Source organism: Rhinolophus sinicus, chromosome 18 (assembly GCF_057876585.1).
Source record: "Rhinolophus sinicus isolate RSI-liver-muscle chromosome 18, RSI-T2T, whole genome shotgun sequence".
Classification (NCBI taxonomy): Eukaryota; Metazoa; Chordata; class Mammalia; order Chiroptera; family Rhinolophidae; genus Rhinolophus; species Rhinolophus sinicus.
In genome coordinates this window covers 117,184,549-117,199,564 of record NC_142518.1, presented here as the reverse complement: position 1 = coordinate 117,199,564, position 15,016 = coordinate 117,184,549, and the positions used below count along the sequence as shown (strand labels likewise).

The 15,016-nt window shown below is 40.3% G+C and overlaps 1 protein-coding gene across 1 annotated transcript in view; it reads left to right on the top strand.

Moving 5' to 3' along the window:
- NEXMIF (neurite extension and migration factor) overlaps nucleotides 1-11,817 on the top strand; it is a 97,217-nt gene extending 85,400 nt beyond the window's left edge. The window contains 4 exon segments of the mRNA XM_074323231.2: nucleotides 312-437; nucleotides 1,623-6,000; nucleotides 6,570-6,620; nucleotides 6,622-11,817. Of these exon segments, the coding sequence (XP_074179332.2) occupies nucleotides 359-437; nucleotides 1,623-6,000; nucleotides 6,570-6,620; nucleotides 6,622-6,661 (4,548 nt within the window). The 5' untranslated portion in view covers nucleotides 312-358 and the 3' untranslated portion in view covers nucleotides 6,662-11,817.
- Nucleotides 11,818-15,016: the final 3,199 nt, after the last annotated feature.

Sequence of the window (15,016 nt, the reverse complement as noted above, 5' to 3'; positions counted from 1 at the left end):
ACTTTGCATCCTTCCTAATTGGTTAAATGTGTTACTGTCTGGAAGAAGGTGTAAGTTTTCAGATTTCAGCCCCATTCTCAGCCTGCTCATCTGCTTTTGAATAGTATGGTGGCCTAGAAGGGATACAAGGATCTAGGATGTGAGAATGAAGTGTGAGTGTCCAAAGTGACTTCTATGGTAGGTATAAAATATGAAACAAAAACAATCGCAGCAATGAAGCCAATCTGCAAACAAGTCAATTCCAGCGAAATAACCTTAAAGCAGAGAAAAAACAAGTTCAATGACTGATATTATATATTTGAAATGTGCAGGTTGGACAGCCTTTGGACTTGGAATGAAACAATAAGAGGTTCCATTCATGGATAACCAACAAGATAAGGCTGTTGTTGCCTCAGCCAACGGAGAAAACACTCTGATTAATGGGGTCAAAGAAAATGGTAAGTGCATTTAATTATAGTATATAATATCTCTACCAGTAGTCCTTTGTTATTGTTATAGGTTTTTAGTATCCACAAAGTTTGGGTAGCTTAGGTGTATGATGCCTCTGAGATTGAGGTTAATCCTAAACTTTATTCAACCAAATTTCTAAGTGGGCTACAAAGGTCTGTAAGACATATCTGATCCAAGCCCTTTGCTCTCCCAAATCATGTCTGTCAGATGAATACTTACCATATTTTGCTGTATATACTGCACACCCACGTTTTTGGCCCAAACTTTCAGGGAAAATAACCTTTTTTTTTTTAATTCAAAGTTTTGTTTGTTTACATTTAGGTACTTGGTTTTTGTATTATAAAGGAATTTTAGCATTTAATTTTTAGCATAATGGTACAAGAAATTTTATTGAACAAATAATTACAAAACACAAGAACAGATACAAGGTACAAGAAATTATATGTACTGGTAACACATTTACAATATGTACGCATCCCAGAAGGCCAAGAACCCAAGTTCATTGTAAGTTCCACAAAACAGACTATTGTATTCCAGGGTATTATTTTGCATACAGATATTGTTATTGATTTCTAGAGTTACACTTTTAACTCATAAGCATAAATAAAAGAAGTAAAAACATTTATATAGATACGGAATTAGCACTACCCATATATAATGCATATCCTTATTTTTCCCTCACAAATTTGGGCCTAAAAGTGCACATTATACTTGGAAAAATATAGCAAGTTCCTCAGAATTCCTAGGGAATTAGAAATATGCTCTGATGTGAGGCTTGGGACATGCAGATTCAGTAGGAGCTTCCAGAACAGAGGCCTGAAGGATAGGACTGAGCCTCATAGCCCAGAACCATGAATGTACCATTAGAGCGTTTTCTTACCCTAAAAGCTTTGACTTTACAGTTGATCCAGCAGTCACTCCAATTCTTTCCTCATTTCTGAGGAAAGTCTGTATCTGAAGAAAAAGATATCATTTTTTTTACTAGCATGAGCATTCAGTGTGAAATTGGAGTTGCTCTTTAACTTTGTCATTTCCATTTCTCAACCTGGGGATGCTGACGCTTAGCATATATAGTAAGATGAAGGAGCAGAAACTGATCAAAGGAAACAGAGTTAATTAGTCTAGTCTAAGACCTTTCAATTTACTCCTGTCATTTTCCCCCTTTTCTCTAGACTCAGAGGACCAGGATATGGCAATGAAGTCATTTACAGCTCTAGAGGCTGCTGCACCAATCCAGCCTATACCAGTGGTTCAGAAAGACACTGTGATGTACCCCAGGGCTCTCGTGCCTCTGCCCTCTAAGAAGCCTTGTATGCAGGGCCCTCCATCTCCTTTGGGCCTGATTGAAGCACCTGAGCATGCTGCTAATAGCGCTTCTGTGAATGCCATCTCCCTCACATCTGGCGTTGCAAAAGGCCTGAACACGTGGTCACTGCCCAGTGAGTGTGAGAAAGCTCCGTTCGCCATAATGGAGCCTGCAGGCATGTCTGCTCTGAATGGGGACTGCCTCATGCAGCCAAGCCGGACTTGCTTGGGCTGCTTCATGGAATCCAAGGATGCAGTAGATCCTGAGCCAGGCATCAGTCTAAAAGTCGGTGATCTCAATAGGGATTATGAAACTTGTGCAGTCTCTGATATAGGGATTCAATGTATTAATGCTGGAGAAAACATGAAATATGGAGAGCAGCTGCTCTCAGACCAGCTCCTCGGCTTCCCCCTACACAAATCAAGGGCAGGAGATAGACGAGAAGCTGAGAAACCTGACATCGACTTGGAGGATCCAGCTCAGAAGAGTTATTATGAGGCATTACTCTTAGATAAGTGCAATACAGAAGAGGCTTTGCTGGCAAATTCCAATCAGGATTGGGGTTACTTTGAGACTTTCATTAGTGAGAGTAAGATTGAACTGCTTGACCTCTGTTCCAAGAATGAGTTGTCTGTCAACCTGTTCTCTGAAGAAGATGTGGATAACTACATGTTCGATGATGATGAGTCAACACTGGGCAGTGACGTCTGCTCCCTGAAAATTCGATATGAGTCCTTCCAGGACAATGTTCGAGACAAGACCACCCTCCTGATGCAGGAGGATGCCCAATTCAACTTTTTCCCCAGTGTCTTTACTACCTGCCCCAAGCGGGAGTCTAAGAATGGGGCCCTGAAACAGAGCAGTGATCTTTCCCAATTCAGGGTCCCTGATGTGAGCATCATCTGGGGTGAGGAAGATAAAAACATGGACAAGAAGAAAGACAAAGAAGAAGGACAGGAAGACAAAGGTGTAGACAAAAAAGATGGAAAGGAGACTGGAGAAAAATCTGCCTTAAATAAACCATGCACTGGGACTGAGGGAGGGCAATTTAAGAATCCAAAGCAGGGCCATCTTGCCAATTCCTTGGAGGCCTCAGGGAATTTCAGTGATGACAGTTCCTTCATTGAGGTCTCTTATGATGCCATGGGGGAGATCAAAGACTGTAGCCGCTACATGGCTCGGGACACTAATTCTGGCGGCTCCTCCTCCCAGCAGAACTATGGGCTACGAGCCAAGAGAAAAGTCAGGTACAGTGAAGATTATCTATATGATGTTGACTCACTAGAGGGTGAAAAAGTAAATGAGAGAAAGGAATGGCTGCCAGGTGGTTCCAAAGAGGAAGACGATGATGAATGGTGTCCCAAAAAAAGAAGAAAAGTAACCCGTAAAGAGCCCCCTGTAATTATCAAATATATTATCATCAATCGCTTTAAAGGTGAGAAGAACATGCTGGTAAAGTTGGGTAGGGTGGATGCCAGTGAAACAACAGTGAATTTGAGTGAGAATCAGCTAAACAAATATGCCAAGCTGGCCCCCTTGAAGGGCTTCTGGCAGAAGAAGAAAAAGAAGCAGGTAGACAGTAGCACAGACTCCAACAAGACACACTTATGCCCAAAGCAAAGCTTTGAAGCAGGTAGCTTTGAGGTGTCATTCCTGCCACCTGCTCGCAAACGAAAATCTAAACTTGGCAGCAGGCACAGAATTCAAAGAATCCCATCCGTGGAAACTTCAGCAAACGGTAAGCAGGTTTCATTCTGCAATGATCAGAGGCAAGCCAGTAATCGCAAAGAAGATGGAAGCCTGAAAGGTACGTTGAAATCAGCACCTATGGCTGCCCCCAGCTGTCCAAATGGATCACATTTAAATGACATCACAGGCCCTGACTCAGTGAAAGTCAAAGCCCAAGACACAGAATTTAAGGGGCCAGAGAGGAAAGTGCTCAACAAAATCAAATTTAAAAGTGAAGCCAGATTAAAATCTAAGAAAATCAAAGCTGGGCAAGAAAGCAAGCCAGTTGTTCAAATGAGCCCTGTTTCAGAAGACCAATCCTCCAAGGTTAATTTAAAGAATGAAGGTATTCCTGGGACCTCAAACACTTCCCATCTATCTGAATTTCATGAAACGAAGGTTGCTAAGAATTCTACTTTCCTACCAACAACCTGCTCTTCTGAAATGCCTCTATCATCTGCTAATGTTGGCACCAATATACCTGTTATCCCTGGAGGGTATCTGCAGACATTGTTAGATGCTTCTGACTTGTCAAATAATACTGGTATCTCATACTTCACTCACCATTCTCCAGAACAAAATGAAGGCAATGTCACTCAAACGGAAAAATCTTTTGTACCTCTCCAGCGTGCCCAGGACTGTGTGCTTTCCTCACCCTCCGAGTCTGAGCTGCAGCAATCATCTCAAAACTTCAAAATAGAATCAAGCAACTATGGAAGTGTGTGGCCCAACAAGCCTACTTCTGGTTCCCAGGAATTCATGGCTGAAGTCTCCAGAGAGACAGCTCCAACCCAATCCAGTGAATTTGGAGTCTCCCAAGTAGTGTCCATGGAAAATAACCTCACAGCTACCACATACAATCCAGTCAGCCTCAATAGTGGTGGCAGTAGTTGCAACAAGGTCCTATATACCTCTGTGCAAGACACTCAACTGTCAGCTGATGACTCTTATCAATTATGTCACTTTAATCATGGGGAGATCTGCTTTCCTTTCCAGCATGGCCCAGTCAATATGGATGATGGTCGACTCTTTAGCTTTGATTCTATGGCACCACTCTCTGTCAACTCAAGCAATTATTGCTCCTTAAGTTTGAAGTCCTGTGAAAAAGATGGTGATGATGACATCACTGATGACTTCCTGGCCCACTGCAGCCCCAAGCTTGTGATCCAGCAGAGCATTGATGAAATAGCACCGCTAAAGGAATCCACTGACCTCCTGGATATATCCAACTTCACTCCTGACAAATTCCGCCATTCTTCCCTCTCAGAGATGTCCCCACCTGACACCCCCAGTCTTTCCCCTCAAATTTCCAGATGTGAGAGTGTCAAGACACTAGGAACACTGAAGGGGTTCCAAGAGGGTGTCCCAGGACCACTGGGCAATATGGACAAGATCAAGTGGGACTGCAGTACTCTTTCACAGCAAGGCCAAGTGGAAGATGGATTTTCTTTAAATAACCATCAGTTTCAGTTCCATATGTTCAATGATGAAGATTCTGTCAGTCTACTCCAAAAAAACCCTTGCTTGTCAACGTTTAATGATCCATCTGGTCAAATGAATGCGAACAACAAAGTGCCAAAATCAAGAAAGAAAAGTTCACCCAGCAAGAGTGGGGCTATGAACCAAAGCTCGTCTCAGAAAAATACCAGGAAAAAATCCCCCAAAGCCACCAACAAAGGGACTGAAAAGCCATCTGGTAAAACTTCCCGCCAGGTCCCTAAGTCAACAAAGAAAGGGAAATACATGGCTGCAATCAATGGAGAGAAAATGCAAGTTGGCATTGGCCGTGGGGGAGGTCAAATCAACAGCATATCTTCCACAGGGAAGACATTGGCTGAGTGTATCCAACGTGATGGCCCTGGAGCCTCAATGAAGATGCCAAGTCAGAAGGGACTTTCTGGAGACTGGGCTTTGGGGAAGGAAAGCAGCCCAGGCTGGAGCGACATGAGCTTGGGCACCAACACCAACAGCCTCCTGGATGATGACCAGCGGGAATTTCAGGAGCCTTCCTATATCTTGTCCAACATTGCTTCGGGTATGGCGGATGTGCAGAGATTCATGATGGCCTCCATAGAGCCCTTTTGGGAACCCATGGAACACCATGGGGACCCTAACATAGTCTACTCCCCAGAATCCAATAGTCTAAAGTTAAAAACCCTCAAAATATTGGCTGGGACACCACACGAATCTAAGAAAAAGGTCAACAGCGGATTACCAGGAGCCACTAAGAATCACAGGTCCATCAAGGGTGTGAGTAAAAGCTTTGGGAAAGCAGCAGTAGGTGATTCTACTCATGCCAACCTGCCTGCTTATAATGAGGACTCTCGCTCTGCCTTCTTTGATAAAAAGTATAATAACCTGAGCACTTTAGGCAATAGCGGACCGACACACAAAAAGTTGTATCGTCACAAATCCAGCTCCAAGGCCCTGAGAGATGAGAAGTGTAAAGGAAAGCGCATGGAGCGGGAACAGGTCCACAAGGATGAGGCTGGGACAGCTTCTTTTGAAAAACTGAGGTAATACCACACCGAAATGGCTGAGATGATGCATCCTTAGCTAAGCCCACAGTCTGTCATTTTTTCCCTCTTGACAGCAAAAGTTTGCATGCAAGAAACTTTCCCATTCCCTTCTTTTTCAAATGAAAAAGAAAAGATAAAAGTGCATGAAAATCTCTATACCTTTAAGCCACCCAAAAGATTGGGCAATTTGGCTGTGGCTTGGCTAGGGATAAGCTCTTTAACAAGGCTACTTTTTCTGCTATTCAGCATTAAGTTTTTACTTATTGACAAAATAGAACTAAAATATGCTCTTGAATGATTTTGGGAAGGAAGGGCTTTACAGAAAGAAATTTCAACAGAATTCAAAAGTTACACAGACAAAAAGCCAAGATCATTTAAGCAAAAAGAGCATAATTTGGAAAGCAAAATCTCATTGTGCAGCAATTAGGAGTGCTTTCTAGTGCCCCTGCTGTCTGTATCTTTTTCTGCATCTAGAATGATGTAAACAAATTTCGATTGTATGACCCCTTTGTGGGACATACGCTAAAGCTAACTAAAATGGCGTAAATTGTTGGGTTTTTCTGCAGGGGTTCCGACTACAGTCTCCTAAAAGCAGAAACAGCATTTTGGGTTTTACCTGTTTGAAGAAGAGGCTCGCATTTTCCAGAAAGACATTTGATGTTTGTGTTTTATTTCTTTCAAAATATGCCTTGTGGTATGTATGTTGACATGTAAGTGCTTAAAGAAAAGAATTTTAAAGTGTGAGAATAAGTCTTTGGAAGCAAACTTTAATCTGATGTTCTATGTAAAAGACTTTAAAGTCACACACTTGCACACGTAGTTTATGCGCTATTTACCCAAGAAAAAAAAGGAAAACATTGTGCCAAACTACAAACAAGTGACTCTGTTGTATATATTTTTCCTTCTATATCAACATTTGGTTGTGAGTATTTGGGGAGCCTGTCCCTGTTGATTTACTAGAAACATTCCAGTGATTCTCACTCTTAACCACCCCCACTTATGTGGATAGCACCTATAGATCACAGTGGGAAAATATGTTGTGCTACACAATTTACCAAAACTTAAAGGATATGGTTTGACATGTGCCAAATGTCCTTACTTCATCTCACAGATTCACCCCACTTTAAAGCTCATACATGAGTTTCTAAATATATATATATATATGTGTATACATACATTATTTAAAAAATTTTAACTCTACTGCCCTGTGTGGAAACATGAAGAATTAAACATGGCACAATACAGCTTTGTTTGTTCCATTGTCTAAGGGTTAAAATGTTGGAAAAGTCTGGAAGTCACAACAGCTAAGTCCATCAAGGACCCAAGTATATACATTTACAGAACCTTTTACAAGGAAACAAAACAGCTGCTTTAAAGTTTGTTTTCTAAAAGCAAAATCTGTAGCTGAAAATTTATTTAAAGTGCAAAGTTATATTGCTGATACTTTATATCTCAGTTTTATATATTTTATAATAGTCTGGGATAAATTATAAAAATAGCTATAAAATCAACACTAATGATAAATGAAGTACATAGATTGCTTTTATTTAAGTAGTTTCCTAAATGTTCTATTCCAGTTTTGTCAAAAGTGCATTCATATCATGGCTTTAGTGTTCTTTAAGTGTTTAATCTTGCAATGCCAATGTCATTTAAAGAAAATGTTAAGGCATCTCAGATAACCTGAACAACTCGTGGTAACAACCAACTCGGGCCATACCTACTTAGTCTGAGGATGACTAGTATTTGATGCCACACACTAAACTTAAATTTCCATTTTTTATACAAATTTCTGCAATCACATTTTTATTCAGTCCTACCCATCCCCCTTTTTTTAAAATTTCGCAGCTCCAACATCCCTCACTACTAGCTTTTTCTTCGCCTTTACTTACCACTTGACTTCTAACATTTGATCTATTTTCCTTGCACAGTTGAAGGCCTGTGTGTCTGATGACTGATGCATTATGGCACAGATAAGATAATGGATGTGGAAGCGCTTTGTAGATCATAAAGTGCTATACAGATATAGGGGATTGATATTATTAATGTTGTTGGTTGTTGTTGTTGTTAATCTTACTATCTTACTAATATTGTTGCTAACCTATTAACTTGTGAATATATAGGCTGTGGGTGGGAGGGTGGAGAATAAGTGGGTGGGGGAAAAGGGGATTTTTTAAAAAGGGAAGATGTTTCAAAAGGAATAATTTAAGCAAAATATGAACCTACCTAGTTATTGCCAACTGAATACACTCACAAACATTTGAAAGTAGTCAGAAAGAAATGGAAGGAAGCCTGTCCCATGTATTCGTTTACACACTTCCCAGCCCATGATTCCTTTCACCAGCCTGCTCTGCTACTTACAGCTAGGTAGTCAAATGAACAAGCCTGTGTTCTTGATGGTGTGAATGTGTGTGTGTAGGATGAGTGGGTGAGGCGCATTTTGTAAAGCTGCTTCAGACCTGTTCCTGGGCTTTGATGCTCTATGTGTGGTGAGTCCTGGAAAATTTCTTAGTGGAAAGGCACCAGATAATACATGTCTCCAGCTCTACAGCTGCCATCCAAAAGGGAAAATCATCAGACTGGAACACTTTCTTCTATTTCTCCACGCTGATAGCTGTTGGTAGTAAATTGTATGGCTGGCTCCTAGGAACTGGTCTTTGCTTTGTTTTTGTTATGTTTTGCAGCTGAATTTTGGTTTGGAATCACCAACTCTACCAGAGTTCAAAGTCACCTGCTGGCAATCAAAGAAGAACTAAAGAAAATGTTCCATGATAAAAAGTGTCTTATAAAAAGTAAATATGGGAGCAGTTGTCCCAGTTTTTCTCAGTATCAGTTCAGCTTTGGAGAAGGGGTGGGGGTGGAATACAGGACAGCCTGAAACTTGGAAACAAACAATTTCCTTGTCAGATTTGCTATCATTAGTCCTTTGGAATGGATACTCTTTCAGTTTCTCCTGTGGAGCTCATTCGGGGCCAAGTCTAGGACATGGTTCATCACTTTCTCCAGTACATGATATTCTGACTTCTCCAGTTTTGAGGGCTTTGTTGGTCCTGTCTCTGCTCTCACAATTCTTCTTCTTTCTGTCACAACATAGTAGGCCTGACTTTTTGAAGATCCCTTATTCAACCAGCTGCCTTTGTGGAGTAAGGACCAATGATATAAATAGAGTGTTTTGCCCTAACAGTGGTATCTCAAGTCAGATATAGGAAGTTTTCCCTGGTCTGAAATTACTAATTGCCACTACCTACTTAATCTTTCCTGCAAATAGTATTCTCCCTTATTTTCCTTACTTAATCTCACTCCTTGGTCTGAGAATTTTTCTTCTTTTATAATCTTATATTCCACCTCCCCAAAATGTCAGAATAGAAGACCCTTAGGCAGGCTGCTTTCTTGCAGAAGTTCTTCCTTACCTTTAATTGCCTTGGCCACTTTCAAATCCAAATTGAAACATGCTCACCCACACACACAGAATTATATCACACAACTGAGGAAAGTTTTCCTTTTCCTCAAAAACCTGTAAGAATAGACCTTATCCCCTTTCTGCCCTGTTAGGTGCTGGACAATGTGGAAAGAGTGGCCTTGACCAAGGTTCTTTGAGACTTTGGGATTATGTTTGGGCTGTGCAAACTGGCTTGAATCAGGAGCCTCTCAAGTGTCTCATATGCCAGCTTCCTACCAGCTTTCTCTTCTGACTTCTTGGTACTCTGTGCAATTATGTGTTAAGGCCTTACCTTCTCCAAAATGTTTTCAAACCTCCTGCACTCCCTTCACCATCACTTCTTTAGCTATCTCCCTGAAGTCCTTGGTGCTAGGTGGGCTTTTGTGACAACTTACATCTTCTCGGAACTCTTCCTTGCTGGGATGCATCTGTATGTGTGCTAGGGGGCGGGAGATAAGTGTGTGCGAACAGAGAGGCATAAAGGATGTTTTCCAAGCTGAAAACAACTGGCTGGCCTCCTGTGTTCTGTTATGTGAGGGTCCGTAGTATGAGTGAATTTCCATTTTAGTGGATAGCTCTTGCCAAGCTGAACCAGTCTGATGCACGGCATCCAAGAATTGAAGAGAGCTAAGTTTCTGTACTGAAGAGGAGAATGGAGCACGCACTTGTTCCAACTAGTGCTAGAACTAGAAAGATTTGTTTCCCCCTGTATTTTTGAGAAGTTTAGTTTAAAGAATTTTTGTTTTCATTTAGGGTTTTGTTTTTTAATGACTGCCCACAACTATGGGAATATGTCCTTCTTATGAAATAAAACTAATATGAGGTTTGTATTCTAATCATAAAATTCACTAAGCAAATCATTACGTTTAAAAGGTTTAGTACCAAAATCAAACATTTTAGTAACAAGTAGGGATCTTGTCAACACAATGTGAGCCAGGGATTTTGTAAAGGTTTCTCAAGTACCTGAATAAAAGAGGGGAAAAAATTCAGCTTTGCTGTTTAAACTTGGGAAACACTGTCATCTGCTTGAAGGTCCTCAGCCAGCATAGCATGACTTTGATGGCAGTACTCAGGCTATCCTTTAAGGCACGTTTTTTACTCAGAGCTCCCATTACAGCTACATGATACTTGAGATGTACTTTTTGTTTCAGAATCATAACTAAGAGGTAAAACATTAGAGAAGGACAATGTAAAAGAGAGATGCTTAGTACAAAGTTGAAGGTATGAATGAGGCTTTTAAAAATCAGTGTCTTGGGTAAATAGATACGAAAGAAACACTCATCAACATGACATAGAAAGGATGTATGTCCATCTAACAGGCTCATTGGTTTCTGAGTCTTAGAAAGACATCCCCTTCAAAAAGAAGAAAGGAGATACTGAAATCGTTTTGCCTCTTTGAGAGATGCCTAGTTTTACAGCACAAAAGAAAAGGCTTAGAATGAAAACCAGAAGAGGCCTTTTGTTTTGGACTCCCAGTGAGGAGGGTAGAAAGCTGTAGCACTCACTAGAGTTTGCTGCCTACAGAGTTTTGAATGTACTAGTCCTTAATTTAATTTCCATAAAACTGAATGCACCTCTTTAGTAAATTATTGATTTATGGTGCTAAAGAAAATGATTATCCCCATTTTTCTCCTCTCCCAAGCCCCTTACATATTTAAGAAAATTTAAAATAACAGCATTAGAGGCCCTTTTTATGAATGTAACCTAAGTTTTTGTTCGATATATTACACTCCAACTTTAAAATGTTAAGATATTATTTGCCTTTTTTCTTTTAGAGTTAAGTTTTATAAATAATCTGTAGAGTCAATTGAAGTATAAAACTTAAGGATCACTCTTAAGACGCCTACAAAATCTTGTATATTTTTAAGTGTGCCAATTTGTAACATATTTTGTAAGTGTATATTTTTCTTAGAAAAGTGCTGTGAAGTGTCTGTATGTGAGAGTTTTCCTTTTCCGCACCACTAGGTGCTCATAAAAGGATATTTACTTCAAAGTTTCTGGTTTTAGAAACCACAATACAAAGAAAAAAAATACATTTTTGTTGGGAATTTTGTAACACAAAACATGTTGTGAAAGAGTGTAGTGATCTTGTGCAAAAGAAAATGAACATTTGTGAGCTTCTTGCTGTTTTATAGATTTTCTTGTAAATTATTCTTGTAACTCCTCTGGTTTTGTTGTTCTTGTTGCAAAGGGTTTAAATATTTGTGACTGAGTGTATGGTGAAACTGTCATAATGTTACCTAGCTGAGTTTTGTTATTGTTTATGGAATAAATAAAAAGAAAAGTTTAAAAGACTGCTTTAGAATCTTATGTAACAGAAATCAAACCATTTCTAATTAAATTCTGCATCCCAAATAAAAAATTATTCATTGTCTAGAGCAGTGTTTCTCAAACTAGCTGTGCTGAGGGACCAATTTATTTCTCAAATCCATTGCAGACTGATACTATCATGAAACACAATAAAAAGGAATTTAAGTGAAAATGGAAAAAGACATACAAAGTAAAAGGCCAAATGTATTCAATTCAACGTGTAAAATTAAATTTTTAAATAAACATAATATACAGAAAAAGAAAATAATCGCAAAAATTTGGTCCCTGTTTGAAACAAGTCCACTGATCGATGTCAAATTGCCATTGAAAGTTCTAACTACACTTTCAGTAACACATTGAGTAGGACTAGCAGCATTACCATCATCTGAGAACTCCAGGCCTTACACCAATTCTACTAAACCCAAATGTGGATTTGAACAAGATTCCTAGTTGATTGATGTGTATGTTCAAGTTTGAGAAGCACTGGGCTAGAGTTTTGTGCAGGTGGTTTTTCTGCCCCTCAAATTGGGGGATCATTTTCTAGTGCGTTAAGTCTTCAAAGACCTTAGAACAAAAGGCTCCCTTGTTTTGTGGTCTAGATGGATTCTACAGAGATGCAGTCCTCTCAAAGTATCAAAGCTATTTATTGAAAATAATAAATGCTAATTTGCCTGGTACCCAAAAGACGTCAGATTTCCCATAATTCTATATTTCCTATATATTTTTTACTTACCACTCACCTCTGGATGCTGTTTCATTTTATCAGAATGTTTCCAAACTCTGTTCTCACTGTGCTCAGTATTTTCATCTTGGCTATGTCTAGATAAATTGAACTTTGCTCCCAAGTATCCAGACCATGTGAGCAACCCATCAGAGCCCACAACCACTACCTTACTTTTAAACATCAGTACTGAAAGAAATGGAAAAGTGTGCATGAGTGGCCGTCTATTCTCAGTTGATGATCTCATTTACTTTCACCACTTCAACTACCACCTAGATTCCTGCAAATCTCTCCAGAGTACCTAGCCTACATTTTCAATTATAAGCTGCCTATTTCCGCTTGCACATTCTGCAAGTTCCTCAGATTTATTTATTCACTATCATTTCACAATCCCTTTTCCCTCTGAGTGTGCTCTAGCTCAGTGAATGGTGCTGCCATTCATCCATTTAGTGGCCCAAGCCAGAGAGCAAGGTTTTCCAGTGACTCTTCTCTTCCGTCCTCACATCCAATTAGCCACTCTCAATTCTCCTGTCCATCTACCTCCATTGGCACTGCCTTAATTCAAGCTTTCATAGTACTTCACCTGGACTCTTGCAACACTGATTTCCAGACTTGAATCTCACACCTGGAAATTTTTAAGTAAGGAAAAAGAAATGGAGAGGGGTTCTCTGAAGAGTCACCAACTTTTTATTTTGCTAAGTAAAGACATTTTAAAACAAAACTATTATCAATTCACAGAAGATTATTTTAACACCAAAAGACAATCAGACACTCTTTCATTAAAAATGCATAACATTGTCTTTTCACCATGGACCATGAGAGACTGAAATTAAGCTCCCAACCCATTAAAGAGTTTTAAAAGGTTTTGAGTTTTAGGGGTAAAGATGATGAGGGGCAGAGCAGTTGAAGCCTCCAGAACTGGACCACTCTGATGTTCTGAAGCTTTATCTCTCTCAATTTCTATGAGTTTCCTATGTGATAGAGATTACAAATGTATATTCATCACTCTGTGTAGGATTCCAAGGTGTACTCTGGTGAACATGGCCTTAAAGAAAGACTTCTTGGGCCGGCCTGGTGGCTCAGGTGGTTGGAGCACCATGCTCCTAACACCGAGGTCGCCATTTCGATTCCCATGGGTGCCAGTGAGCTGCGCCCTCTACAGCTAAGATTGTGAACAACGGCTCTTCCTGGAGTTGGGCTGCTGTGAGCAGCCTGAGGTCAACGTGAGCTGTGGCGGGCTGCTGTGTGCTGCTGTGGGCTACCGTGTGCTGCCAGGAGCGGCTGGTGGCCAGCGTGAGTGGCCAGCAGCTGGCGAGAGCTGCCGTGAGCAGCCGACCGACAACAAACTACCTCAGCTGAGGGAGCGCAAGGCTCCTAATACCAGCCTGGGCCAGGGAGCTGTGTCCTACACAACTAGACTGAGAAACAATGGCTTGAACCAGAGGGGGAGAGGCTCAAAAAGGGGTGGGGGGAAGAGAAGGACTTCTTAAACTAAACCTATGGCAGGGTTGGATAAGTGGTTACTTTTTTTCCGAGTGGTTTTACATCCCTTTTTTTCCTCCCTTGGCCAAAGTTGAGATAGCACCAGAGCTTGGGGGAAGATGGGCCTTCCCCCCAGAAAAATGAGCATACTCAAAATTTTTTATAGAATTTCACAGGATTCACAGATGAGGAACTTCTGTATTAGGGGCACAGATTCCCCAAAACATCTTTCCCAAGTCATAATGGAGTTTCTTAATCTATCTCCTCCTTTCTACTGACCCAAGATAATAACTATAACTTATTTATTGTGTACTATGTGCTAGGACATTACATGAATTATTTCTCAAAACAACCCTGCAAGGGAGGCGTCTTCCCTATTTTACATTTAAGAAAATTGGGACACACTGAAGTGAACTTCCTCAGGTTCACACACCTGATCGTCTTAAAATAGCTGCTAAAGCCCTCTGTCCTTGTCCCCATCACAAGCCCATGTCCCTAACCCAAAACACTTATTTTCAGCATAAGCCATGTTGCCTATAACAGTTCTAAAATTTGATGATAAATGTCAATACTGACATTAGCTATTATTCAATAAATATTTCATTCTGTGCCAGGTATTGTACTAGATGCTAGGAGCCCATGGATGAAACAGAGAGCTACAATTGAATAATTTAAATAGAAAAACTCCCACTGATTGGTTTAAGTTGAATAATCACATGTAAAGTAACTAATGATTAGCTGTCCTTAAGCACCTAAGAAGAAAAAATGGGTAGAGCTATCCATTGTTATGGAAGAACTAATGTCACAAAATGTCACTCCCAGTAACCAATACCTCACCTTCCACCCTCTTTCCTATTTTGGAATCAGAGTTGATAGTGAGCCTAGATCCCCCACCATGATTTGGGACTCTGTATCCCAGAGTCTCTGCCCCCCCCCAAAAAAAAAAAAACCACACAGAATAACAAGACTATCACTGACACTGACTTATGGATTTAAAACTACACTTATAAAGTCTTGGCACCAGTGGGCAGTCAGGTAATACTAAACCCTTGCGAATGTTTTCC